The sequence below is a fragment of the Aythya marila genome, assembly GCF_965140915.1.
Source record: "Aythya marila genome assembly, chromosome: 4".
NCBI lineage: Eukaryota > Metazoa > Chordata > Aves > Anseriformes > Anatidae > Aythya > Aythya marila.
This window is the reverse complement of record NC_139045.1, coordinates 14,287,929-14,315,154: the sequence shown is the minus strand read 5'-3', so window position 1 is coordinate 14,315,154 and position 27,226 is coordinate 14,287,929. Positions and strand designations below refer to the sequence as shown.

Genomic DNA, 27,226 nt, shown 5'->3' with positions numbered 1-27,226 from the left:
TTCTTTGTTTCAGGCTGATAGCAAAGCCTGGTGGTTTCTGTAGGAAAGCTCAAATGTTAAAGTGTTTGCAAAATCAGCAGTGTATTGAAAACCTAATTGGGCTGACATACAAGAAAAGATGTGAACTAATATTCACTTACTGCTTTTTAACTATTCATTCTGCTATATTTGGGATGTCATCCTTAATCCTTCTTGTTTGTTGTTACTGTCATTTATATTCTCTTGGGTTTGGGCCCTTTATGGCAGTAAATTCACAGTGTTCATTTCCAGGGGATGAGAATGATCGATATTAAATGTTTTGGAAAATTGAGGTTTGTCAGATCACATTCCTTTAAGAGAAATCACTCCTTAACAGGATAAAAAAAAAAAAAAAAAAAAAGGCAGGTAGAAATAAATGCATCTGATATAGTCTCACATAGCTGCAAGCTTCAATGAGAAAATCTGTAATCCTACATTTGGAGATTCCCAGGGCCATAGCCAGGCATACTGCCTATGGAAAGCTGCCCGGTAAATAAGAAAGCAAAAAGAAAAATCAGTTCGGATCCTAATAGCTGTGCAGAAATCTCAGCAAGAAATTGCTAAGAACTCCTGCTTACCTCATAATAATTTAGATCTGAGAGGATACGGTGAATAAAAAACAGTTTCCCAGTTTGTAGCCCTTAATTTATGAGCTCTTGTCAAGATTATGTGTTACAGTAAATAATTCTAAGAGTAATTACCAAGCATTTGAGTGAAATTTTAATCAAAGAACTGAAACTCTTTCACATTAGAACTGATTTAAATGAAGATTTATTTTAGCAAATTTTCTTCGAGTTCATTGCTTCAGAAGAACACTGCAAAATTAGTTATCTTCCTAGAGTTTTAGTTGACTGTTCCTGGCCAACATCTAATTCGTGGTTCTAGAAACGCCAGCATAAAGTTGTATAATTAATAATATAGCGTAATATAATATATGGACTAATTGCATTGCATGGAAGTATTTTTGGTATAAATCAAAATCCCTCTTTGAGTCTGTGGAACCAATTTCCATTTTGCTGTGCCTTGGGATTGATTTTTGAGTGTAGTTTGAACGCTTCCATCGTCCCAGCTATGTCTGTGCCAGCTGTGCTGCCTTTTAAGACAGCAGTGCACATCCAGAGCACTGGAACGCTGTTCCTGCTCCAGGTGCCATTTTCGTCCCCATGTGTTGTCATTTACAGTGGAAAATACCTCCGATCCCTTCCATGCCTTACAGAATCATTGGTTATAAAAGCTGCAGGGCAAGTGAAAATCAGTTCTATCATTTCGTACTATAGAAAGGAGTTTCAGAGTGTTTTTTTGGGAGAAGAGATCCTCAGAAGTGCATATTTCAGTCATTCTTGATAAGTTTGGTGTGGGCATTAAGAGTTTCTTCCATGAGAGCCATTATTTATGTGTTTGTGTGTTTGAACCTTTTTTTTCTGTGTTTTCTGGGGGGTTTGGGAAAAGGACCAGGAGACGAGCTACACCATCATCAAGTCCAAAGAGACGATGATCACAGCAGATGGCTTGAAACCAGGCTCAGCGTACGTCTTCCAGATCCGAGCCCGGACAGCTGCTGGCTACGGTGGCTTCAGCCGAAGATTTGAGTTTGAAACCAGCCCCGTGTGTAAGTCCTTTTAATTACTGTCAGTCCACATCTCTGCAATGGTTGCCAGCAAGGAGGCAGTGGATCGATACCTTTGCAGAGAGCTCTGTCTTTCTCGTGCTCTCTCCCTCTTTCTGGCCTCGTCCCTTGACTTAAGGAACATCAGGCACGTCATGTCTGTATGCTGGGCAGGCTAACACATCTCTGCTTGCTTCCTTGTCTCATGTGGTGGGGCAGGAGGTGAAGCACCAGGACTTGAGGCTCCAGAAATTCACAGCATTCACTGCTTAGAAAAATCCTGTGTTTGTGAGAACTGTTCGAGTTGAACGGTTGCTGCTGTCACGCCACTGGGTGAAGGAGAAGGGTCAGAGGGCAGGAGGAGGGAGAGGGTGAGACCTCCTTTGCACCTCTGAAGGCTGTCTGCAGTCGATGCTGAGCTCTCTTAAGTATCTGTCAGGGGAAAAGCCTCTTTCTCCTGGAATGGTGCCCCTTTGTGAGGGGAAGAGCTTAACCAACATTTGCATCTTTTGCTTACTGTCAAGTTGAAAGACGGCTTCTCTTGGTTGCCAATGCCACAGCCTTGAGGAAAGGAATTTGAATGGCGACCAGAAATGGCAAAAATGTGCACTGCAGGCATAGGACTTCGCTTGGCCTGTTACAAATTTGTGGAGCTTGAGGGTTTTTTTGTTCTTTTAATGAATGCGATCATCCAGGTCTGCATTCTGGAGCAGATTTTGAGGCTGGGTGAACTCCAGAGAAATGCAGAGGCCCAGCTGAGCTCTCTCTTGGGTTCAGGCATAGCTGTGGGGAAATTCCTTTTGTCCTGATTACCAGATTTTTTTTGCTGAGGTCTAAAGATGTCCTTCAAAAATAATGTACTTGAAATATCTATTTCAGTTTGTACAACTGTAATTTATTAATCTCTTATACTGTTTGGGTAGAAGAGAAACTTTATGGTGGAATTGCTCCATTTAGTCCCGTGGAAAAGAGCCAATTGGTTCCACATTTTCCTTAGAAATATAAATTCATCAATACTTTGATTACTGTTACTCCAGTCCGTTCAAAATCCATCGTCAGCTCTTTGAGAAAAGGATTGCTAGTTGTGATTTCAATGAATGCTACCTTTGAATCCGTAATAGGTTTTTAAAGGAATCGCTGTATAAGTACAGATGCAACTATGGAGCCAGTGATTAAACTAATATAGTGCAAATTGCATCATGATGCAAGCATTAATGCAATAAGAATGGTCTATTTAATCTATTTCTTATTGTGTTAAACATTAATCGTGTCCTATAAGTAGCAACAAAATCATGTTATACTGAAAATTACTCTTTATTATACTAGGGAAGTTATGCTTGCCATTGGAAAGTTTCTAGTTCAGAGTAATTTGAGTAACAGTGTTCCAGAATATTAACAAAACGCATTAAATACATGCACGTTTGATCCAGTGCCATCATCACCTACAGCCCTAGTCCAAAAATAATGCCACTTCCTCAAAGCCTCTTGTGTAAGTATCTGTGCTAAGCGTTGTTTTTTGTTTTTTTTTGAGAGCATCACTTGGCAATACCCTAAAACACTTCACAGCACTGATGTTGTTTAATTGCACCTGCCTACCAGTCTTCTCAGCCCTTTTGAGACAGAGAAGTAGGTACTTCTCTGATGGTAACGAACTGATGTGTAGGCAGAGGAGTATTACGTGCTCCTCAGTTCAGGAGTTGGGAACTGTTCCTCTTTTGGACTAAGTCTTTTGAAATAACACTGTGGCTGAAGGAGGATTTTAACCAGACGTTTAAATGCTTGGCAGAATTGAAATGCAGCGTAAGCCTCAGTATCTTCCACACATGCTGTTCCATTTGGTGTTTTAGACCTTTAAAAAAAATGGGATTTTTGTCCCCCTACACAAAGTAAATCTTAGTGCCAGGAGAGTGAAGGAGTGACCAGCCTCCCAGCTGCATTCCTGTGTTCCCGCATCCCAGAGAACCAGGCACACTGAAAGCAAGCACAGATTGAAATCCCCGTGCTGTGTCAGAGTTCAGATCCGAAACTCTCAGAGAGCCAAAGCAAATAATTGGGATTCAGGCACAAACAGAAACCTTTCAGTGGCTGGTGTGAGCACTCACCCTCCAAGATTGTTTGGACCAAGCATCATGTTTTGTTTTCAGTTCCTGTAAATTTCTTTTTAATACACTCGGAGGAAATACCACAACAATTACTGATGGCTGCGTGATCTAAGCATTGTACCTGAGAAGTGGAGGGGTGAAAAAAGCTGGGACTTGTTTTGGACTTTTCTCTTTTTTGAAACTTTGGGTTTGTTTTATGTACTGTGCCATTCAGCAGAGCACTGTGATGCAGCCAGATTAGCATTTTTCAATAGATGCTTTTAGTTGCGTGGGAGCTGTTGTTGGATGTTATCCGCTTGCTGCTGCCCTCCCTTTTAAGAGCCACAGAGCTCACCTCTGACCCTGCCAAAAACTTTTTCTCCTGGATTGGTGAGATAATCCAGCTGATCACGTGGCACGGAGCAGAAACATGTCACCAAGGCGAGGGACAGTAATGCAAGTTCCCCCCTTCGCATGGCAGCAAGATCCCAGATGGGTTTACAAATTCGTGCTCTTGTGCTGCCGTAGATCACGGCAGGATCCATCATAGTTCCCCATCCCTTGAGCTGTGCAGAAAACCACCAGAGTAATAGCTTAATGTTCTCCTTTAAATGTTTTTCTTTTTAATTACTTTGTCAAGAAAGTAATAAAACATCATCTTAAGGAGCCTCTATAAATTCGTGAGGCTAATAAAATCTCTGGATGATGGCACGGCTTTGGAGCAGTTAACATTAAATATTTAATGTATTGGGCCAGTCATTCTGAAATCATTTACTGTTCTTGAGCCCGTGCTGCTTGCAGTCGAGCACCAGAGAGCTCCTGTATGAAGAGCTACTTGAAACCTATTGTAGATGAACGTTTAATGTCTCACCTTTCCTTCTTTCTTCTCTTTTAACAATTCATACGGGGCTATATTCAGTTATTTTATAGCCTCCATAAAGTTAATCTGGTGCTAAGGACCAACTTTACTTCGATAGTTGAGCTAAAGGCCATCTTCAGCACGATTCATTCCTGCCTTGCCGCTTCCTCCAGTGGCTGAAGTTGCACGCAGGGCCAACGCCAAGGCAGGTGCCCCTGAGCCCCAGCAGGACCTCTGATGAGATTTTCTCCCCTACAACAGCAGCACATATGCCCAGGAGCAGGTTTCTGCTTGGGGAACCTCGTGTGCAGAGCCCCAGCGAGAGGTAGGCTCCCTTCTCATGAAGTGCAAAGCAAATAAGCATGGTACAAGTGCTGTTAGCATCTCAGATTCTCAGGTAGCAGGAATCTACTCACCTGCTCTTACTAAATATATAGCAAAACCCAGTTCTCGAACAGATTTCCTGGCCTTTCTGCCTGCGTCTTTATCACAGGACTCATCTCAGTATTTTGTCAGAAGGGATCTTTACAAGGCATGAGCAAGCAGAGTTATGCTTTCCTTAGCAGATAAAAAGACCAAACAGTGGATGTGTCTTAGCAGATCCCTATTTTACAGAAGGCACTTTCTGGCCACGTGATACAGATGCTACAACGAGTTGGGTTTAAGTTGTTCATAGCTTCTTGAAGCACTGGTAGTGCTAATTGTCTCAGATCTTATTCACATCTCCTATTTAGTAACAGCAGCAACAATATTCCAGAAATATTTTCTCTATTTGGTTTTCATCTTTTATCTGTGGGATTTCTAATGTAGCTGACCTGGGAAGGAGAAACTGCAGCCTGCAAACTCAAAAGCTGAGTTCTCTAACACTGAGTTTCTGAATTCAGTGATGAGATGGGATTTTGTTTGGTTTTTGGCTTGTTTTTGCATATGTTTTGGTTTCTTTCCACCAATTTCCTTTCCAAAGTAGAAACAGACAGCAAAGGGGGAAAGCACAAACCATAAAAGAAGAAATGAACTGGTAAGACTGAAACTTCATTGGCAGCCTCACAAGAAAGACCCATGCGAGTGCTGACTGTAATTTTAACCTTAATCTCCATTTTCTGTTTCTCATCTCAGCAGTAGCTGCATCCAGCGACCAGAGCCAGATTCCTATAATTGTTGTGTCTGTAACAGTGGGAGTTATTCTGCTGGCTGTTGTTATCGGTTTCCTTCTCAGTGGAAGGTAAGAAAAGAAGCTGTGTATTTACACTTCTCCAACTTTTGTAATAACTTTTATCTGACCAGCTGATTAGCACGATTTAGGCAATAGCAGTGTGTGAACAGAGCTGACAAGCAGTAGTGCTATAAACCAGCACGAAGGTGGGCTGATTGATCTGTTTGGACAGGCAGGAATTGCAAATGTGTGCTCACAGATGTAGTTCACTTCCCAGTGATTTTCATCTCTGTGTAGACCAGTCCTGATTGTTAGACTTGATTCTCACAGGAGTCTTTTCATATTCTTTTAAAAATAAGCAGAACATGTTGTAGGTAAAATATCCTGAAGCCTACATATTTGCATTCTGACTTTGTGATGAGCTTTTCTCACAGAGAAAACTTGACTTCAGGAAAACACTTGTAAAGAAAAACAGAAGAATCCCAGCCGAACGGCCAAACGCCCTAAGTTTGGTGAGGTCTGGATTTCATTTTTCACGTGTAGGATGCTAATGTTTTCCCCACATGCTAGTAAATTATGCAGAGAGATCCCCCCACAGAGGGAAGCACTCAGCTTCAAACCATCAAGCAATCCCATTGACTTCTCATGTGCTTAAACATAGGCAAGTGATAAAAGCCTGGGCTCTACAGTCTTTGACAACTCTAATGGAAGTTGATGGAACTTGTTGGTGAACAAGGAATTGTGGTATTGGGGGAAAATCTGGCTTATGTCAGGATCAGTTTGTACGGCGTCTCTAAATTTGTGGAGCAGCCAACATATGAGGCAGTTTTTCACACACTACACGCATATTCTTCAAAGTCAGTGAAGTACCTGTCAAAGCACAGTACATTTATTTTAATGTCAGCAGTCAAATAGTTCAATGTCCTTCATGCAAAGTAACTTGAGGTGCCGTGCTCGCACGGCATCTATTGATAATTTGTCTTCAGTGCAAAATAAACATTTATACTTGTAAGTACTTATACACTCAGCCTTGCTTGCATGGCACATGAGCTTGGGTCTACCAAGGTGACTATAAATTACAAGATATCCTAAGTGTTAATTATAGTCACAAGGTATTTGCAGAGGAGCTGCACTCATACTGAATGTATCGGCTGAGGGTGTTATTTCACAGAGGAGTTAGAAGTGTTTGTCTGTGAATGCACCGGGGTGAAATCCAGCCAGGCTGAGCAGCTCTGTTCCCAGGCATAAAGCATCCGAAGGACAGTTATTTCCTGTCTTAACAGGTAAGTGGCTGCCAGACTCCACTCAAGGTCAGAGACTGACACGCACGCTTCCAGCTCAGCCATGCAAGCTCCTGTTATCTGCTTTGGGAGTCTTGTTGGGCTTAAAAATAGGAAAGTCAATGCTCTCGTCTGAGCAAGAAACATGCAGTGGCATTGGGCAGGGGATGAATGGTGACACACTATTCACACCCGTGGCTCCAGGAAAGCTGTAGGCAAAAAAACTTGGCTCCAGACACCGTAGGTTGGAATTCAAGTCTCTCCTTAAAGCCTGGAGGGGTTGGGTCAAATCCCTGCTCCAGCTGAACAGAGGGAGGGTTGTGGACCTTGGTCTCCATCAGCCTCAATACAAACAGGAGGGAGCACGTGTGACCGTAGGAAAGCTGCAGGTGTAGCCTGGCACCTCTGCAAGGAGGGGTCTGTGGATGTGAATTGCAGGTGGAGGGACACACATCCCTCTGTAGCTGTAAGACATTGCTGTCGTGTGGCAGCCAGTAGCTTTGGCTCTTGGCACAGGTTTCAGAAGTGCTCAGGGTCCCTTTGGTGAGGACATGCACTTGCAAGTGGCCTTTTTACTCCTACCTTGGCCAGGTCCAAGCAAGCAGTTGCAGAGCCTGAGCCATTTGTCAGCAGTTCTAGTTAGTTATTATGGCCTTCTGTCCTTTGCCCTGATGGGCTTCCCAAGATGTGCTTTCTCTTGGCTTTTTACCCCTTGATACATTTATAAAAACCCTGGTCAGCTTTGGCTGGCGTTTTATCCCCTCCTTTTCTGCTGCTTTAATGCTCCTACCTTGTGCTCTTACCTCTCTCCATGGACCTGCATGGAGCTGCAGACTCCTGGGAGCTTCCCTGTGGTGCCATGCTGGCTGTAGAAGGGGCAGGCATAGGGACTGCAGGACTTTGCTGGTTCATGTTCGCTCCCTCTGCTACCTGGATGGAGAACTGGCCAAAGCAGGCTTATGGTAGGTCTTCCTGAGGACAAGCCTTTGGAGCAGCTGCCTTGCCTTCCTACTTTGACATGGGCCTCATGGGTTGTACAGTCTCCAGGGAACAAAAGAGGAGCTGAGCTCGTAGTCCATTTTCACCTTTTCAACCCTTCTCCTAGACTGGGAGGAACCCAGTCCCTCAGCCGGAGGCTGTGAAGGAGCCTCCAGTGCCAAGGTTTGGTGTGTTGTTAGAGAATTAGCTTCGAAACTGCAGGGCTTCTTGGCCACTTGGAGTTCCTGTGAATTTTAAAGCCCATCTCCTGTGTTGAGTGACTCTTCAGAACAGAAAAATAAACCTCGGAAAGCTGACAGCCGATCTGAAATTAAACAAAGCAAAACAAAAAAATTGCTCCTGTTTGGAAGAAGCAGAAATGCCACTGAAACGTGTCAGTCATGCTGCTTCGCCTTGGATGCGATTTCAAGACAATTCATGGAGCGACTCTCACACTGTGACATTGCAGGGATGATAAATGCATTCCAAGTTGGAGGATAATCCCTTTCTGAGGCTGTTAACCTGTTTCTGGAAGACTTTTCTGTATCTTCGGAGAGGTTGTGTGTTCCAACACGTGGTACTAGGGAGTTAAATTTCCTTTTCTGTTTCTTTCCTGTAATTATTTTAGAAAAACAGACATTCTGAGCTCCAGGATTTGCTCCAGCTGGAATCGCCACGGCTTTCCATGCCGAGTGAGCTGTGCCAAGTCCAAGCTCTTCGCTCTGAATAATGTAGGAGGACAGGTACTGTCCAGCAGCAAAGCTACACAAGAAACCCTCTCAGGCTGCAGCAGTGAGGGCACAGCCTGGACAGTTCCTATAAATGGGCACCTCAGCTCTGGCTTCATGCTGCTCCCAGGCACCCTGGGAGTCCCTGGGCACCTCAGAATTAGGATATTGCTCCCTAAGGTGCTGTATGGCATCTCTTTGTGCCTGTTCTCCCACGTGCTGGGCAAAAGCAAGCATTTCAGGAGGCAGGGCACTGAGAGCACTTCGGAAACTGGGAAAACAGAGCAGGAGCTTGAGCAGCCCTGCGGTGAGGAGGGGGTCCTCCCGATGCTGGCAGCTCAGAAAGTAATTTCTTAGTGTAGGACTCAGGAGTCTGCTGGCTCTGCGGGCTTTTTATTTTCCTCTGGGTCCCTGGAGGCAGAAGTTTCCACACCTCTTCCCTTTCTGCCTTCGAGTAGCTCTGCAGTCTCTCGCCTCTTTTGAACGAATGTAAATAACAGCTTGGCATTTCCCGTTGGCAGCTGGCCCCAAACCAAAGGTCAGCTGAACGTTAGTCACAGTGGCATTTCCACCAGCCAGCGTCCATCTGTGGAAACGCGCTTTGTTTCTGAAGCCGGAGGTTCCTGGGAATTTGAAACCGAATGTGCTTTGCCCTAAACAATTAAGCTGCATTTCAGAGCTGATTTACTTGCAGATGCTCAAGAAAACTCTTCCTGTAAATAATGCGTCCTCTGACCAAGGTCATAAATGCTGCTAAGCAAAATAGCTGGTAACTGTTAAAGCCTCCTGCTCTCTGCATCAAGGGCGTATTAATTATATAACAATCAGGATTACAAATCAAAGGGATTCACTAAATCAGACCATACTTGTCTGGGCGAAAAAGAAAAGTGGATTGCAAATCTATTATTAAACCAGATGCAAGCATTGAATTAAAGAACGTGGAGTTATCATCTTTGTTTTCTTAGGATTATGTGTTCTTCTCAAAAGCACAATGCATTTTACAGATACAGCAAAGCTAAATTTTGCTTTCCTCGCAGTGCTTGAATTAGTTGCCACTTGCGTTGCTGCTCCTAATTGAAGTATATATTAATCTAAAATAATTAGACTTCTGTTTCGAAGTGTCAGACAGTGCCACCAGCAAAGATCTGTGCGCTACATCTTACAAGGGGAGGAAGGTGGCGCATACGTTGTTGTAATACCAGCCCCTGATTTCTCCAAACTTCAGCAGGAGGCTGGGTGCAGCCCAGCCAAAGCAGGTTTCCATCAGCCTGTGAAGGAGATCCACAGCTCCAGAGCGGTTTTCACTGTGTTGTCCTTCCAGCCTTGTTCCCAAAACCAAAGGGGTCTAAAGGTGAATGTTAAGAGACTGCCGGTCCCTGCGGTCCCCCAGGCATTAGAGTTTTGTAGCATTAACCAAAGTAATGGGCTTTTAGAGAGTAAAATGGGAAGGCTTTTAGGTCAATGCTGAGCATGTTTGCTAAAGCTGCTCAAAATAACTAAGTATGCTGCGTATCTGCATTTATAGCCTGCTGCCCATTATGGGTGACTTTTGAGTCTGAAGTGGTCTTCCAAGGAACCGGACGGAGCTTTTTATAGAACCTAAGGAAAAAATGCTTGAAGGAGTGGAAACTGCCCCTCACCCTGTTCTGCACATCCATAGAAAGTCTCTCCTGGCAAGAAAGCAGCCTTTCGAAAGACAAAGCAAAGACAAATCTTCCCACTGGGGCATTGGCAATTAGAAGCTTCTGCACCAGAGTATCCATCCTTGACCTTAGCTGATTTAGACTTTTAAATGTCAGCCCCTGCGGTGGCAGAGGGCTGGTTTCTGGCCACAAATATGTGCATCTCGTTAAAAAGTGACTTTCAGAGAGGTTGAGAGGACTGGGGAGGGGAGGGGGATGAAAGGTGTGCTGTCTGTGGCGTGGAAGGTCTAAATTGGAGGAATTTTTCCACAGTCCCCCGCATCTTTTTCCAAGATGTGGCAGGGCTTAAAATAGTTCAGTTTTTCAGTATTTCCGTAGGAAATGGGAGACGGTTCGTAGATAACATTTTTCATTGAGAGAATTTTTCCAGCATGAGTCACAATTTTTGTTAGCTGTGGCTTTTTAAAGGATTGTTATCTCTATATTCCTGACTGTTCTTCCTTCTTCCTACAGGACATTGTCTCCCATGATCTATAGCCATTTTATTGATACTGCCTGTTGCCAAATGCCCCTGTAATTCACCTGACAACAGGAAGGATTTGGCTGGAGAAGCTAGTGCTCTGCCAAGTCAAGCTTCCTATCCACCGAGAACAGGCAGGGTCTGGTGCTGCCTGTGTTCAGGTCAACATTTTTCCTATCCCCATCATGTTAACAGGCTCTTTGCTCTTTAGCTGTACGTTTTCCAGGAGAGAGGAGTGTCAGCAGCATCATTATACAACATCCATCTCTGAAAAAGAAGCGCTCTGGTCCCTTCCCCTTCTCCACAGGGTGATGCCAAAGCTGGTGTGGAGATCTGCCCAGAGTCCCTACATCTTTTGTCCTGCCTCCAGGCTACCTAGGTCAGCTCAGCCACTTTACCTGCTCCAGCACCTTTTCTTCTTTTTTATTCTGAACACTTCTGGGCTTAGTACTTTGATACAAGCACAGAGCAAGCCGGTTTGAGTTGCTGCTGGGTTTAGGGACCCAGGCTAATCTGCTTTCCGATGACTTTGGCTTGGATAGGAGGTGAGATTTGACCAAGTCTGTAATTAAGCTCCAATAATTTCTGAATTATTCCAGCAGCAGCCAAGGGAATGAGACAAAAGGAGCGCTAGGAACAGATAACTGGCTGGCGTAAGCTTTGTCTGAGCAGGGGAAACGTGAGGGAGAGTGCAGCAGTTGGTGACAAAAGCTCCTCATCCTCATGCAGATGATGCATTTGATGGCATTGTGCAAGTTTTTTGTCCATTTGGACAAGAGAACTGGGGTGCCTTTCAAGCTGGAAATGGGAGTTTGACTTAAGTGGTAGCAGCTCCTGGCTGCGGCTGAGCACTAGTGTTTTAAAGTGGGGTTTTACGGTGCCTTCTCTTGGCTGTGGAGTGGGTAGAAGATGAAGAAAAGAAAACCAGGCTCTTGTCTCCCTGCACTTCTGAATATGTGAATATTTCACCCTGCTTCGGATACTAGAAATAGGAAACATGACATGGAAGCACACTGTGTTGGGGCACATAACCTGTTTTCCAGATAAGAGGCTGTCTGTACTTCCTCCTGGCTTAGACATAGTGGAGTGCAATGCAGGGGATGCTTCCAGGTGCAGTTTCTTTCCTGGGAAGCATTTGCTCTCCTTCACTGTAGTGATTGCATTTGTATTGTCTCCTTGGGCTTCTGCCTTCTCAGTTACAGAAGACATACATTCCTAGCAGTTCCTTATAGTAGAAATATATTCCTAGGAGCTGACGGCATACACTTCTGCCCCTCTGACGTTTGAAGTGAGCACGCTGAGTCTGGAGGTGCTTGGTGCAGCGCTGGCTTTCTGACCTGGAGATGCAGGGAACAATCCTTGTCATCGCTCCAGGCTGCGCAAAGGATTAGAAAAATCTTCCCAGAAACCCTCAAGTACTGCAGGCTCTAATCACAAGCCTCTAAAGAACAGCCCATTAGAGCAGCTTATTAAAAGCAATGGATGAGGCTTTCATTTATCATGACTCCAAGTCTTCGACTTCTAAGTCTTAAAAGCCAAAGCTACACACAGCACAGTCTCGCCGAGATGCATCTAGCTGCTAGGAATTGAGTTTAATTCCAAATGCTGTCTGGGTCATCCGCAGCCCCCTGGTAAATTAATTACGTTGCCTGAAGGTGCAGTTGTCGGGGCCCATCAGATATATATATATTTTTCATTAACCAAGCATATAGTCCGGGGTTTGAAACAGCGCCAAGGGTGTGAAGGACTCCTAGCACAGGTTTATTAAAGTTGGCTCTCCGGACAATTGGGTTTGCGGGCCCCGTAGGCATTGCTGGGGTCACCTTCGTGAGGACTGGAGGTCTGTTAGCTTTGCTCATCCAAGATAACTGCGAACAGTGCCGTGGTCAAGCCAAGAAGCTGGGCAGCACCGGCAGGCCCAGCTCTCACCACAGAGGTGTGGGAGGCCCTGCTGCAGCTCCAGGCCTCCCTGCCTCGTCTCCGACCATCTACAGCCCTGCCGCTGGAAGCAGGGCTCGGAGCAGAAGTCACACCTCCTTCCAAAGCCGTCCTGGCTTTTGGCGATGCTGCTGCCTCAGAGTCTCATTCTTTCACAGCCAGGAGGGTTTAACTGGAAGTGTGCTCCCAGTAATCTCCACCCTTACGTGGAACTGTCATTGCTAACCTTCAGCAGATGCGGGGGACTCCTGAGCATCTCTAGGAGCTGAGATACAAGCCCTCACAGGCTCACCGCATGTTTTTGCTGCTTGAACCAGTTCAGTTTGCTTCTAACAGCTTTTGATTTTCCCTCACGTTAGGCCTTTTGACTATTTTGACCCTAAGTGATATAGCACAGCGTTAGGTGGCCGGCATGCAGGAGTAAGGCCCTATCAAGCCCTATTTCCCTTGCACTTGAGCATTTTTCCATCCATGTAGAGTGGGATTTACAGTGCTCTGCACTGGGAACAGCTTTTGTTTCAGAGCAGCTCCCTTTCTGGTGAGGTGCTCAAGTAGTTTCCTTTGTTTCAGAAACTAGTCAGCTCTTCGCTGTAAGGATGTCTTCGGGTTAATTGAACTGTTGTTTCAAAAACCTTGACTTTCATGCTGAGCGGTGTGGGCAGGTCTGGTGACAGCGACTGTTTGAAAATGCCTGAGGGGGATAGGGGCTCCTCGCTAAAATGTAAGCTAATTAGGGAGGGGTTATAGTTATCGCAGTCCCGGTGATCTTCCAGAGACCTGCCAGTTCCCTGCACTCAAATCTTGTCAGGATGAACCCAAAAAACAGCAGAACTGACTCAAAATAAATTATGCTCAGGTTCAGTTTGGGTGCTTTGGGGTCTTGAACCTCCAGGGTTAAATTGGATCAATGGAGAGATTTAGTGAGAGCTGAGCTTCCCCCATGTTAATATGACTCCACAAGCTGGGGCATTATGAAAATACCAAATACTGTCAATTATAGTTAAAAAAAATAATAAAAGTTGGCATCACTGCTTATAAAATGCTTGCAAGTTGTTTTGCTGATGTGAAAGGAGCTTAGAGAGACATTCTTCACCAGTTCTAATTTAAGTAAGCACATAATCCAGTATATAATTCTGTAAATCATTGCATGCCTGAAGTTATTTTGCATCATAATTTAAGGTGGTGCAGTTTCAGAATGTTAATTTTGTCTAAATGGGCTGTTTTAATGCGTTTAGGCATTGTAGGGTATATTTTAAAAAATCTGAATGGCACAATTTTTATTTTTGTGTCTTCCAAGAAGATCACACAGTGATTTTAGGAGAAATAATGAGAGATCTTCAGCTGACTTTAACTGGAGTATCTGTCTACACTGTTGGGCACGTAGGGCATACTGAAGATCTTCCCGTTTCTTCTGCCCTATGTTCTTTGTATGGATAAATTACTTAGTTGCTTTGCTAACAGAAAAATACCCACACAAGTTCTCTGACGAGGCTAAAGGGCAGTTACCGAGGTGACAGGTTGATGCCAGGTGACAACGTACTCTGATCGGATAGAGTAAAAGCTCAGCAGCCTCCGAAGCAAGCTGGGGGTGCACACGGTGCCTTTCAGCTCACCACATTTTGGGTTGAATTAGACTGTCTGCTCTCACGCAGCTCATAAGGCTCTGCTCCTGTAGATGTGTAATGCACGTGCAGAGCTTTGCTGATGCCAGGACTGAGTGAGTACATGTGAAAGGGTCTGCAGAAGCAGGGCTTGTGTCATCCAGCGTTTTTTTTTAAAGGTGGAGGTGACAGTACTGCACACATGGCTTGTGGAAAAAGTCACTTGGCCCGCTCCAAGGCGGGTGCTTAAGTTTAAGCACATGGGTGGCCCCGTTAACCCTAACGGTGGCACTTAGGTACGGGAAGCACACAGCTAATTGCTTTGCAGGGCCGGGATGTCTCTGATCTCTCCAAGACATTGTTCCTAACAGTAGCCCATGCCATGAAGTTCTTGCAGCCCAGGGTGTTGAGAACCACATAGCAATTAAAACAAAAGGGAAGAAGTGCATATAAAACTGTTGCGAATGTATTTGCGCATTGCCAGGGCAGTGGGATTATTCCTTATCCTGGGCCTTTTTGTTTGCTTTTCAGTTGCTGCGATCATGGCTGTGGGTGGGCTTCTTCTCTGCGTGCTGTTGCCTATCCGAGCCTAACATGGTCAGTGTTCCCACCTGCGCTGGCTCCTTTTCGTGTCCTCCCTCCGTGTTTTCCGTGCACAGTCTGCCTCTCCCTCCCTTTCTTGTACTGCCCTGCAAACCCGACCTCTGCGACCAGCTTGGCTGTCTCAACACATGCAAATAGCCTGACCCCGAGCAGTGTTCTTCCAGTAAGAGCAGGGTTCCCAGAGGAAAAACCCGATGCAATATGCCTCGATTGATCCAGACAACATGCTGGAGATGTTACGTGGCATAGCAAAGCTGAACACCACGTGTGCTGGGCACTTCATCAAATTCTGCATCCTGTCACCAAAACGAGGGGTGCGGGTGGATTCGTCCCCCTAAAAAGGGTGGTGGAGGGCAGGCGGGTGTGTAAAGGTTGTGGCATTTGATGGCATGTAACGTGCATGTCAGTGGAACGAACCGAATGTCATTGCTGCCAATGACATGGTGCTGTTTGCAAGGATATGCTCCGACGGCGTTGGGCATATCTTTGCGGGCGTCGGGAGCTGGGTGTCTGTGCTGCATGCTGCCACGTCCTGCCACCGTCTCCTGCCAGGCCACCTCACCATTTTCTGCTCTTCCGTACTCTCCTCTCCTTGCCAATGAATTGAAGGAAGGGTGATTCTAACTTCTGTTGGTGTGACTGGATGCAGGTTGAGTTGCTTCCCTGGAAGGGAATCTGGTTTAGGTCTCTGAGTCAGGTGTAACCCGTGCAAGCAGAGATCTTTCCAAGCTTGCTGGCAGCCTTGTGAAATCTCCCCCATCAAATACCTGCTTGAGACCGTAGGAGCACCGAGATGTCCCACTCACATTTTAAACTCTGAAGGGTTTGCAGTGTAGCTGGGTGAGATCTGTGGAGCTCTTCTGCTGCTTTTCTGGGGGGGATGCTGGTCTCTAGCTGCAGAGCACAGCTCTCACTAAGATGGACCATTTATCTGTCCTCTACTGCAGTATTTTGGGGTATTTTTAAATTGGTTTTCATGAATTCTGAGTCTTAAGAGCAGCATTAGCAGGCTGGGTTGCTCAGCTTGAAATGTTTGGCTGCAAAATGCTGTTCTGGGACGTGTTTCTGCAAGACACTCGTTTGCCATTGATTTGGCACACAAACAGCCCCTCTGTGGGATTTGGGCTTTCAGATTTCCTCAGGTAGGACCACGAGAAAAGGGTGGCAGCAATGGAAACATTACCATTGGTAATGTTGGAGGTGCCAGCTCAGGGGAGCCGAGCGCACACAGAATGGGAATGAACCGAACAGTTACGAAGAGAGAGGTGTGCAAGGAGAAGTTGGCTGACCTGGAAAACGTCCCCCGCAAGTTTCCTCCTCAGCTGTGGAGAGAATAACGCGGTGACAAGCTGCTGTTCTGGGAGGGGAAACGGGAAAAGGGACTTCAAGGCACAGACGCCATCAACTGTGCTATAGGAAGGCATGACAAGCTCTTTAAAGAGATTTATGGAGATCACTTCAGAGGGAGCTTCCTGCAAGAAGAGGAAATGGTATCTTGTTTAAATTATTTTTAATTGTTCTGGTGGTGATTTAGGCAAGCAGGGAGTCATTCAGTGCACAGGCAGGGAAAGACGAAAGGCTAAAAATACCGCTGCTGGAATTTTTGAAACTTCCTCTGTAAGGCATCCAAGTTAATCGGAGGTCAGCTGCAGGCTTGCACACCGTGGAGGGGCACGGCCGTGCCTGGGAAAACAGCTGTGAAGGTGGTGAGTCTGCAGCTCTTGGGAAGGCAACCTGCCCTTCTTCCCCTTGGGCCAGGCATCCAGAGTGTCACCTTGGGATCTTATCCTCATTTTATAGCAGTCCCTTGAGTATGCCGTGGGTTTGTGGTACTGAATGTATTCAAGGATTGCAAGCAGCAAAGGTGAACGCTGGACATGGACTGACATCACTAGAGGAAGGCTTTTGCCTTTGGCTCTCAGTTTCAGCATCATTTATCCAGGGTAAAACTATTTGCTGTACAAGTTGTCATCTCCACACAGAAGCAGAGAAGACGGGATCTTGGCCAGATGGACGAAGCCCTATTTGTTTGTTCCTCTGGGCGGAATGCAGTCCTGCCCTGCAACACGTATGCAGCCTTATTGCTTTAACATCTTGGAGTAAATAGCCTGAAGTGAGCGCTAAGCCCTGGTAAACAACAACCCTGTGGTCCTTGCAAAAACTCCTATAAAATGCAGCTCGAGGTGGGTCGGGTGTACTCCTCAAAGCTGATCTATAGTACGAGACGTGCTTCTGAGTGAAGGTCTGACCCCTGAAAAGCAAATGGGGGTTTGTTTGCATTTCAGAGAAGTGCACGGAGGTCATTTATCTCATACTTAAGAGATAGATACATGCATAGAGATCTTTGCAGGACGGGGACAGGAGATTGCTGCTTCAGGGCACAACCTGTTTTATGATACTGGCTGCGCCTAGCAAGGTGAGGTCCCTTTCCTCACTGGGGACTTTTGAGTGCTGTCCCCATGTTTCAGTGATGTTTTGGCCACGTGCTGAAATGCTTTGAGACGTTTTGCTTTAAAAGGTGCATAAGCACTCTGCTACATCATTGCCTAGGACTTGGATGTCCACGGTCCAGCCACTTTTAGAGCCAGTCCCCTGAGCATGTCCTGCATGGGTTGTGGCCCCAGCTAGGGGCTTGGAAACTCCTTCTCTTTGGCATTTTGTGGCTCTGGGGGATGCCCCAAGCAGCTGAGGTTCCACACGACACCCAGCAAGGGCACTCTGAAGCGCTGGGTCAGATGCAGATATCTCCAGGGAGAGCAAGCATCTTCCTGCCTCGTTTCTTGCTGCTGGAAGGATTTTTCTCCATGAGTTGGCTTCTGCTGTGCGAGGCAGTGGGCACTGGTTTCCCAGCTGGGTCCTTCATCTTTCTACCTGTCCGCTTTATATTTTATAAAGCTATATAGGAATCATTTTACAAGTTCACTTTTATAATCTGCTCCATAAATATTTTATGAGCTGCCTGCCAATCTGCAAGTAGTTTTTAAATAAGACATGATGCTTTAAGAATATTTAAAGTCTCACGTTTTTCCTCTGATAGTTTTTTTTTTTTTTTTTTTTTGAAAAACACAGAGCTGTGCAAGGAAGACATCTGCTTTCTAGATACAGAAACTGGGACAAATCCACAACAGGAGTAAAGAGTTGAGATTCAGGTGTGCTGCTGAATTACATTAACTCTTTGGCTGAGAGTCTTCAGCTCAGTGGGAGACAAAGGGAGCGTCAGGATCTTTATATTTTTGCTGTATGCAGTACAGAAATGATACAGGAAATCTGTTTTGTACCATGACAGCAAATGGGAGAGTGAATCTTCCATCAGGAGACTTCAGATTTAGAGCTTCTCCAGGAAGCATTAAGAGCAAGCGCATGTGCAGAAATGGATTATTTTCCCAAACAACTGGGAGATTTTTCAAAAAGCTGTATTGCAAAACCGGGACATTTAGGTAATTTTATCTGCTGGTTAGGTGCACATACTGAATCAGGACTCTTAACGTGAAATAGCAGATTTTTCTGGGATTTAGTTAGGTGAAAAAAAATCTTCAGTTTCTGGTATCTAAAAGAGCCGAAGGCCCAGAATGGAAGTGTGATTTAGCCCCAGCCAGCATGTGCATGGCCTGGTTCTCTGGGTAGCTTAAAAAATTAAGTGTGTACAGGGCACAAATGACAGTCATGGGCAGGCCGTGCAGAAAGCTTCGTTAGTGACGCCCCATTCTGTCTTCAGTTGTACTCCATCGGCTGCAATTTCGCTTTGGTGGATCTTGCCGAGGCTTGTTGTAATGATCCTTGGGGGTTCCAGAGCTGGGTTTTGTATGCTAATGTGATGTGCTGCTCTATGTGTTACGCAGCTCTGGAGAGGGCACAGCCGAGGCAACTTGTTTGCATGGGCTTTCAGAGTGCATCCCCGTGCAGTAAAACGCTAACTGCTTGGCACGAAGGTAGGCTTAGAGCACGGCATGCCAGTGGTCGTGTGTTCTCCGTCTCCCTCTCCTCCCTCTTGGTGGTTGAATCATCGGGAGATGAAGTTAGTAAAAAGGGTCATGTTAGAAAATTGCATTTATGGGTGAAGCCCTCTAAACCTGAGAAAGAGATAAGGGCACTTGCTTTAAAAGGTGAGCAGGAGAAATTTTAACGCGCTTTTGGTAGGACAATGATGAATTGAAACATCTGTGTGTTTTTCAGAGGGAAATTTCAGGGGGAAACTTTTTGAATATACGCATCGAAACCCCTTTCATGCACGCACCCCAGTGCAGAAAATGACTTCTGCAGGAAACTGATGGAGCTTCTGGCAACTCGCAGAATCAAAACTGGGGGTTGCCAGAAGTGGGAATTGATGCTGAGACCCAGACCTTTAGTCTTTATACTGCCAGCGGGAGACAGTGTGTTGAAGGAGGAGAACCCATTTTCACCCAGGGATCGTAAATACCAAAATACCCTTTGAAATGACCCTTACTGGGGGGGTCTCTGCATACAGCCACTGCTTAGATTGGGGCTCATTAGGCAGGACCCCTAGGAGAAGAGCAAGGAGACGAGCCATGCCGTGAGCACCACAGTGGGGCTACCCAGGCTGTGTCTCCAGGCTGTTCCTCGCCGCTGATATCAGTTTTGCATCCGGAATGCGATGGTCAATGCTGCTTGGTTGTGCTTCTGTCACTGCCGCTGAAGTCGTGCCCTGCATGGACGGCCTGGCTGTTTTATCGAGCACGATCCACATGTTGGCCCTGTCATCTTTCTGCCTGTGCCCCTGGATTGCTTGTCAGCCTCCCTCTGTCTTTGCTGCACCTCTTATCGACCCGTTCCCCTGTGCTTGCACAACCCCTGCAGTCTGGTTTTTCTCCTCTCACCTTGGCACACGTCTCCCCTCCTGTTAGAGGTAAGCTGGCACTAACCCCAGGACCTCGGCCCCGTGGGGTCTGGTCCTGCCAGGGCCAGCTCAGCGGCGGTGCCCACGTCCTGTTGTTGGCCTTTTGCTTTTAATCACGGTTGTTTCGCAAAGCCAGTGCCAAAATCCTGTAGCCGAAAGGCTGCTTGGCCCCTTGCAACCAGGCAGACAGCAGTTTGCAGTAATAGGACTTCCCGCTGAGGGCATGTTTCATGCAGATGCCTATTACTGCGTCCTCCTAATTGCAGTTTTGTTTCTGCTAATCGTACGCTCTTCCTTGCTGTGAGTTGTGCTGGAGCACGTGCCTCCCCCCGTCCCAAAATCCCGGGTAATGGAAGAGAAGACTCCCGAGCTTCTCAGCTTTAAATGGTAACCTGGGGCTTTCTGTCAGAGGTGTGACACCCGGCAATGCAGCTACACACCGACTGCCTTGATGGGCATTGCTGGCAGGTTTTTCACTCTTCCAAACAACGTTCCTACGTCTCACGTCCACGTGGTGTGATTTAAGGATGACTCAGTTCCTCTATCTGGTTATCATATCGGGTCCTTGGAAAGACTGGCAGATATATGTGCATCATACATACCTCATCCCATATATCAAAATATATGTGTGTGTGTGTGTGTGTGTACGTAGCGGTTGTCTTTGCCTGTGCAGTTACCCTGTAGCTTCCTAAGGGGTTATTGGGGTGAAGCAGGTCTCAGAAATGCCACCAAAGCAGCCACTTGGTGCTAATGTGATGCCATTTCCTAAAGACCCAGTGAGAAGGCTGGGGGCTGAGTCAGGGAAGAGCAGCCCCAGGCTAACAGGAGGATTCCCTGGCAGAGCTGTGACTCCCACATGGCTGTGTTTGCAGCTCCATCGTGGGATTCAGCAGTGTCCGTGCACTGCCTGACACTAACGTGGGAGTGAGATAGGTCAAGCAGTGGCTGTGTGCTTTCTTCCATCCTTATTGCTGCTGGTCAGAGGGGATTGCATGAAGGATAGCTCCTCCGATAAGGCAGGAGACATGCAGTAAACCCAGTCAGAGCCAGGAGTATGTAGGAGACCCTTGAAGGCAGTGAGCCAAGAGGCTTTTTTTTTTGTTTTTTTACACCATCATTTTGCATGTGTATAAGATGCTAGTGTTGGCACAAGGCTGTTTTCACAAATACCTAAATTGAAACTTCTGTGCGAATGCCCAGTGGGTAAAGGGACCGTGCAGCACAAACAAGATGGTGCCTGCAAAAGCTGGGGTCTTGGCTCTGAGGTCCAGGAGCTCCCACTTCTGCAGCTCTAACGTTTCATCCCATTCCCCTTCCATTTTCCTTCCTGTTCTTGCTTTTTTCTTCTTAATAATAGCTAAATTAAATGTACGGTAGAGTGGAGTTTTCAGAAGCGTCGGTGGGATTTAGAAGCACAAGTCCAATTGAAAATCAGTGGGCCTTGGGCCCTGAATCCCGTTAGGGAAATTGCAAGTAGTTTGATGAGCTAAAACTGGGACAGCAGTGATACGGCCACTTGAGAGGTTGGATTCATCGCTGTTCTGGGTTTTTGTGCCTTGCGTGACTGAGGTGTTGAGGGGGGCTCTGTTATACCAGAGACAAAAGTGTTCTTCTTTTGTTTTTTCCAGGCGATGTGGTTATAGCAAGGCTAAACAAGATCCAGAAGAAGAAAAGATGCATTTTCATAATGGCCACAGTGAGTAAAGATTGATATGTGTGGGTTTGATTCTCTCTGGTAATGAGAAAAACAAGTGAGAGGTGCTTTTTTTTTCAGAAACCATTTTCCTGGTAATTCACAAAAGAATTCACTTAATTCTGTTATTCAGCAAGTCCCTATCTGCCCCTGCTCCAAGCCCCACAGCGACCTGAGTGCAGGTGTAAGTGTTTGAGCAGTCCTTACACCTGCCCAGTTATTCATGCCTGCACATTTTTGTTCCAGGATGGAGCGAAGTGGATCCCTGTTTGCAGTGGATCTGCCTAGCGAACAATTTTGTTTTGTTTCACCGTGCTGGGGTATACACTGTGACTCAAGATGCTCTTAATTTTGCCTGGCTGGCACGTAACAGCTTACATGCTGTGGTCTGGATGTAAAGAATACCTGTTTTTGCCCAGAATACCTGTTTTTCAAACCTTTGGTCCATCCCAGCCAGCCATGAGGACCAAGCCCATAGCTACTCTTTGCCCTTGGACGCCTGTGCAGAGGTGTGAGGAATTCATACGTACTTCTTGCTCCCAGTAAGCTTTCAGAAATGCCATGTTAATAACCGTAAGCTGATCTGAATATATAGACCTTTACGGTGACGCTAAATCGTACATATCACGGTTACTACCAGTCTTACTGTGCATCTGAAGCCAGCCTTTGGAAAGCCTTCCTTCGTAAAGTGTTGTGGGATCTCTGGATGCGTAATAGCAAAGTGCCTTTTGGGGTGGAAAAGGCAAATGCATCTTGAGCAAAAGTCAAATTTCCATTAGTGCTATGTAATGAAGGCAGCAGGAAGCAAATCAATTAAGAGCCACAATGTAATGTAGCTGTCTTATTAGACTGATGAGCAGTTCTTCATGTGAGTAGCCTTAATGATTGTCAAAACAAACTTATAATACAGATAATGAAAATACTTTTTTCCTCAAGTCCTGGAGAAAATGCCTGGTATTGATTATATTTATACTGTTACAACCCACAGGCTTTGTACTGCAAATATTTTGTTCATTTAAATCTCAGTAGCTCCATCTGAAATAATGTGCCTGATTGATTAGCTAATATGAGACTGGTAGAGCACAATTTATTGCAGCTCTCCATTAACCACCATCCCTCTGACTTGCTTGGCAAGTTGTTCCTCAGCGTTTTGCATTTCGGAACTCCTCTTCCCGGCGTACCCTTTCTGCAGGAGGGCTGTGTCTGGCTGACAAGCCTCATCCCGGCGCTGTCAGATACCTCAAAGCCTTTATAAACCTTTGCGGTGGGGAAGAATTACAGATGAGGCACCGCAGCATGCAAAGACAGAGCTGCCTGCCCAAGGTCACCCAGGCACTCTCTAACGATTCCCAGCCCTGAAACGAGGTCTCCTGACGCCACCCGTTTGCACCAGGCCCTGGGCCAGCCTGTTATGCAGCACTGAGAGGATTTTTTAGCTGCTTGTCCTTCCAGCTGAGCACTGCCATGTGTTCCTCTAAATCCGATGAAGACATGCGTGTCACACACAAACTGTTATTTTCGGAGAATACTTGCTTGCACGGTGTTCCAGAGCACAGAGCATTCAAAAAGCATTATCTATTCATTTTTTTTGCAGGAGAAATAGATTTCCCTGCTGCCATGTCTTCTGGCAAGGGACAGGAATAGGCATTATCCTTGTCTGTCACAGCCCGTGCTGTTAATGCTGTAATTTGTGTTCGCAGTTAAACTGCCTGGAGTAAGAACCTACATTGACCCCCACACCTACGAGGACCCTAATCAAGCCGTCCACGAGTTTGCCAAGGAAATAGAAGCTTCGTGCATAACCATCGAGAGAGTTATTGGAGCTGGTATGGAAATGTGTTTCGTGACCCTTAGCAGCATGGAGGGATGACTTTTCTAATGCTAGAAATCAGAGAAGGGCTGTGAAATATGTGTGCTGTTAGGCACTCAGCGTGTTATGTGGAGCATACCCTTGTTCCAGCAGAAGCCAGGGACAAAGCTGTCATTGCCTGCAGTTCTGAAATCCAGTGATTGAACTAAAAATGGCAGAACACTGTCAAGTTTGGCCCACGATGAGTTATTTCTACGGATGCTAAGGAAAATGAGTCACTTAATTTTCAGTTTCTTTCACACCACTTTAACTTTTTTTCTCCTCCTCTATTAAGGTCAGTATTGAAGCAAAAATTAAGAATGAGAACTCATCTGAGAGTAAGAAAAAATACAAAGCAAAGCCCAAAGCACTTAACTTCCTTGGTTATAAGAATCAGTTTCCATTTTCTTTCAAGTGAAGCTGTTTATTTGGTCTCACATCTAACGTTAGGAATATCTGGCATCCTCTGACACTCCATTTTTGGAGATAATTTACTGTTCACCAGGAAAAATATCCATTTAGGCTACTTCAAAAAAAAAAAGTAGTGGTAAAATTGGAAAGGGTGTATAGTCTATAAAAATATATGTTGCTGTGAGAGGCTAACAGCATTCCATCTATTTAACTTACCAAAGGAGGGTTAAGAAGCAACTGGTTTGTGTTTTACAGCTATCTGCACAGAGCAGTGATATAGGATATGACAGGAGTCTTTCATCTAGTAAAGAAAAACATCATGAAATGAGAAAAAAAATGGAATATAGAGCATAGCTATTTAAATATAGGAAAATTACATACTGGAATAGCTCGCGTATGGATTTGGGGTAAAATCCATCACCAGGAGTGTTTCATTCAGTTCTGGTTCTTTCTAAAAGACCAGGATTTGCAGATTCCTAGTTTTTTTTCTGTTTATGAATTATTTGGCTTGTGGTTTGCTGGCTATTTGAGATGATGATCACTGTGATGTTCTGCTTTCCATATTCATGAATGTGGGACAGGCCTGTGTATTTTTGATTAGCTTTCTATAAAATATGGGCTGTATCCTGTAGACAGGCATGTTCCATGCATTCCTTTGGCATGCTCTGATCCCATTTTTTTTTTTTTTCCTGAAGGTGAATTTGGAGAAGTCTGCAGCGGGCGGCTGAAATTACAGGGAAAACGTGAATTCCCAGTGGCTATCAAAACTCTGAAGGTGGGCTATACAGAGAAGCAAAGACGAGATTTCCTGGGAGAAGCAAGTATTATGGGGCAGTTCGATCACCCCAATATCATCCACCTGGAAGGCGTCGTCACAAAAAGTAGGTACAGATTGCTGAGGGCTGCTGTCTCTGAACTCTGACTTACGGGAGAGCTAGGAGAGGAAACATTGTGTAGCTCAAGTTTTGAGCGTGTGTTTTATCTATTCTCAACCCACAGCAACTCCCCTTGCTTGAACTTCCACACTTTGTGAAGGTCCAGGAACAGATACCCAGACTTAAGGGAGTTTGTACCCAAAGGACTTCAGTGTTCTTCCAGCTAAAAAGGATAGCTAATAGCTGAAATGATGAAAAATGTGAAGTCCCCAGGCGTAATATGTATGGTCTAAGAGAAAGTCCCTTTTCAAAGGTCTGAGATTATGCCATGCCTGGCCGTGTCCAGAGAGGGGAGTAGGTGATGGAGACAGGAATAAGCTTAGGGCATCTGAGTGCCAGTGGAGTGTGCTGCGTGACTTCAGCCTTCCAAAAGTTCAGCAACATCTTTTTCTTGAAATGAGGCCACTCAGGACCATTTTGAATACAGTGACACCAAGCCATCCCCTCAGTGCTTGCAGCAGCTTCACTTCTTATTTCTGCCTTTATTTCTATACTTTTGAAACTGCGTGAGGCACAATGTGAGCAAAGAAGTGCCAAGAAGTGGGAAGCAATTTCCCTGGCAGAAAAGAGAAAAAGGAAAGAAGACCCTGGTGGTTTCTGGCTGTAATATTTCAAGAAACCTCTGAAGCAAAGTGCTGGCCAAGGTTGCCCACAGGGAGGGTAGTGATGGTACCTGGTGATTGCTCACAGGGGATGTGAGCAAGGACAGAAGTTAGCTGAAGCTTTGTTTCCCAGAAGCAGGGAAGAAGAATCGGAGCATTGCTGAAGGGAACAAGGCTGTGTAAAACCATTTTTAAGACGAGCTCCCCTTGGGATCTGCTAGTGCTGCCTATAGCAAGAGTCGTCCCTGATGCCAGCATATAGATATGAGAGGGGCAAGGCCCTGGGGAAAATGTGAAATAACTGAGAAAACGTCTCAGCACAAGAGTTACTGCGGTCTGGCAGGTCAGTTAGCAAAATGGACTTCAAAACCTTCCCCAGGCCAGTCCTTCTCCAAATTGGTGTGTGCACTAAACTTAAGGATGGAGGACAGGGCAGCACGTCTGAATGTGCTCAGCCCACACCCCTCTGGCTGTCAGCGTGGTGCTGCTGAGGTAGGAGGGCTGTGGGAAACCTACAGAGGTGTCGTTGCTCTTCCATTTGAAAGCCGTAGAGGATTTGGAGGGGCACAAGTGTGCGTGGATGTCCCTGCCACAAACAGAGCCACAGGTTCCCTCTAGCATTTTTCAGCATACTTGATGTGAGCCTGGTCTTTCCAAGATAGAAAGAAGCTCAGTTAAGTTATTTGCACCAAGGATTTTTTGTTGGTAAGCCCTTCTTCATTTTAAAATATATGTAAGTGTTCAGGCTAGCCTGAGAAAGGCTCACAAGTGTGAATGTCTGTCTCCCCTCTTGCCTTCATGACTGTTCATGTTGGAGCTTAGAAGATGCAATTTAAGTGCCAGCATTTGGGACTGTGTGGCTGCTATTAGCACCAATTGTCGTTCATCAGAGGCACTTCTCCAGAATCAGCTCTTTTTCAGAGCTGCAATAAAGCAGATACAAAGACACTAGCTGTTTGTCCTGTTTGTATCCTTATAAAATACTCAGAATTGAGGCCGGTTGGCAGTCGACAGCCTTTTCTTGTATTTTTCTTTGAAATTACATTTCCTAATAACCAAGACAGGTTTCTACTAAAAATTAATTGCATAAAGGCAGGGGAGAAAAAGCCAAGGTCTGGATTTGGATGTGACAGCGAGTGGTTTTTTTTTTTTTGTAAAACCCCACAGCCCATGCAGCAGCTCTGCCCTGGGACTATGTCCCTGCCGTGCGTCCTGATCTAAGTGACGTGTCCCCTTGCATGCCCCACCAAGAGCAAGCAGTACATCGATCGTCTGACCCAGCACGCAGAGCTGAGTGCATTAAACAAAAAGAAATAAATAACCAGAGAGGTCAGTTTACAGGGTGAGGGATGCACATTAAAGTCTGAAGTTTTTGTTGGCTTCAGGAGAAGATGAGAGGGCACTTGGCTGAGTTCCCGTGGGCTCACGGGGGCAGGACTCAGGGAAGGCGGAGAATTAAAATGAATAAACAGCATCACCTTGTGTAGTCCTTTATGCATAAAAGCCTCGCTGTGCCTGTCTGTCCTGGACAGGAGGTTCCTATTTCTAGCCCTGAAGGGATGTGGACTATTGGGCAGGAAGTGAGTGACGTTCCTGGATCCATAAAAGCTGCTGCTGACATGGCCTTGAGCCTTTCTGGCTGCCAGGGCCTCAGGGGATGGGTGGGAATCCCACTTTTAGGATGCAACTCCCTAGTGAGCTGATTTTTTCTTAAAGCAGCCATCCCTTCTGAAGGGCAGGGAAATGCTGGGGGCTTTGCTGCCCCACTGAAAGCCCTGGATTTGTTCTGGGGACTGGGGTTGGGAATAAATGCCAGAGGGAGGCTGAGGAAGGCAGTAATTTCAGATATTTTCCTCAAAGATGAGTCAAAAAA

General features: G+C 45.7%; 1 protein-coding gene across 7 annotated transcripts in view; it reads left to right on the top strand.

The window, feature by feature from the left end:
* Positions 1-27,226, top strand: part of EPHA5 (EPH receptor A5) — a 191,012-nt gene that overhangs the window by 138,559 nt on the left and 25,227 nt on the right. For 6 of the 7 annotated variants that reach the window (XM_082759327.1, XM_082759325.1, XM_082759326.1 and 3 more), the window contains 5 exons: positions 1,468-1,627; positions 5,681-5,786; positions 21,492-21,559; positions 23,257-23,382; positions 24,512-24,697. In XM_082759327.1, the coding sequence (XP_082615453.1) occupies positions 1,468-1,627; positions 5,681-5,786; positions 21,492-21,559; positions 23,257-23,382; positions 24,512-24,697 (646 nt within the window). The remainder of the gene's footprint in view (positions 1-1,467; positions 1,628-5,680; positions 5,787-21,491; positions 21,560-23,256; positions 23,383-24,511; positions 24,698-27,226) is intronic. The other variant, XM_082759322.1, reaches the window with a different exon arrangement.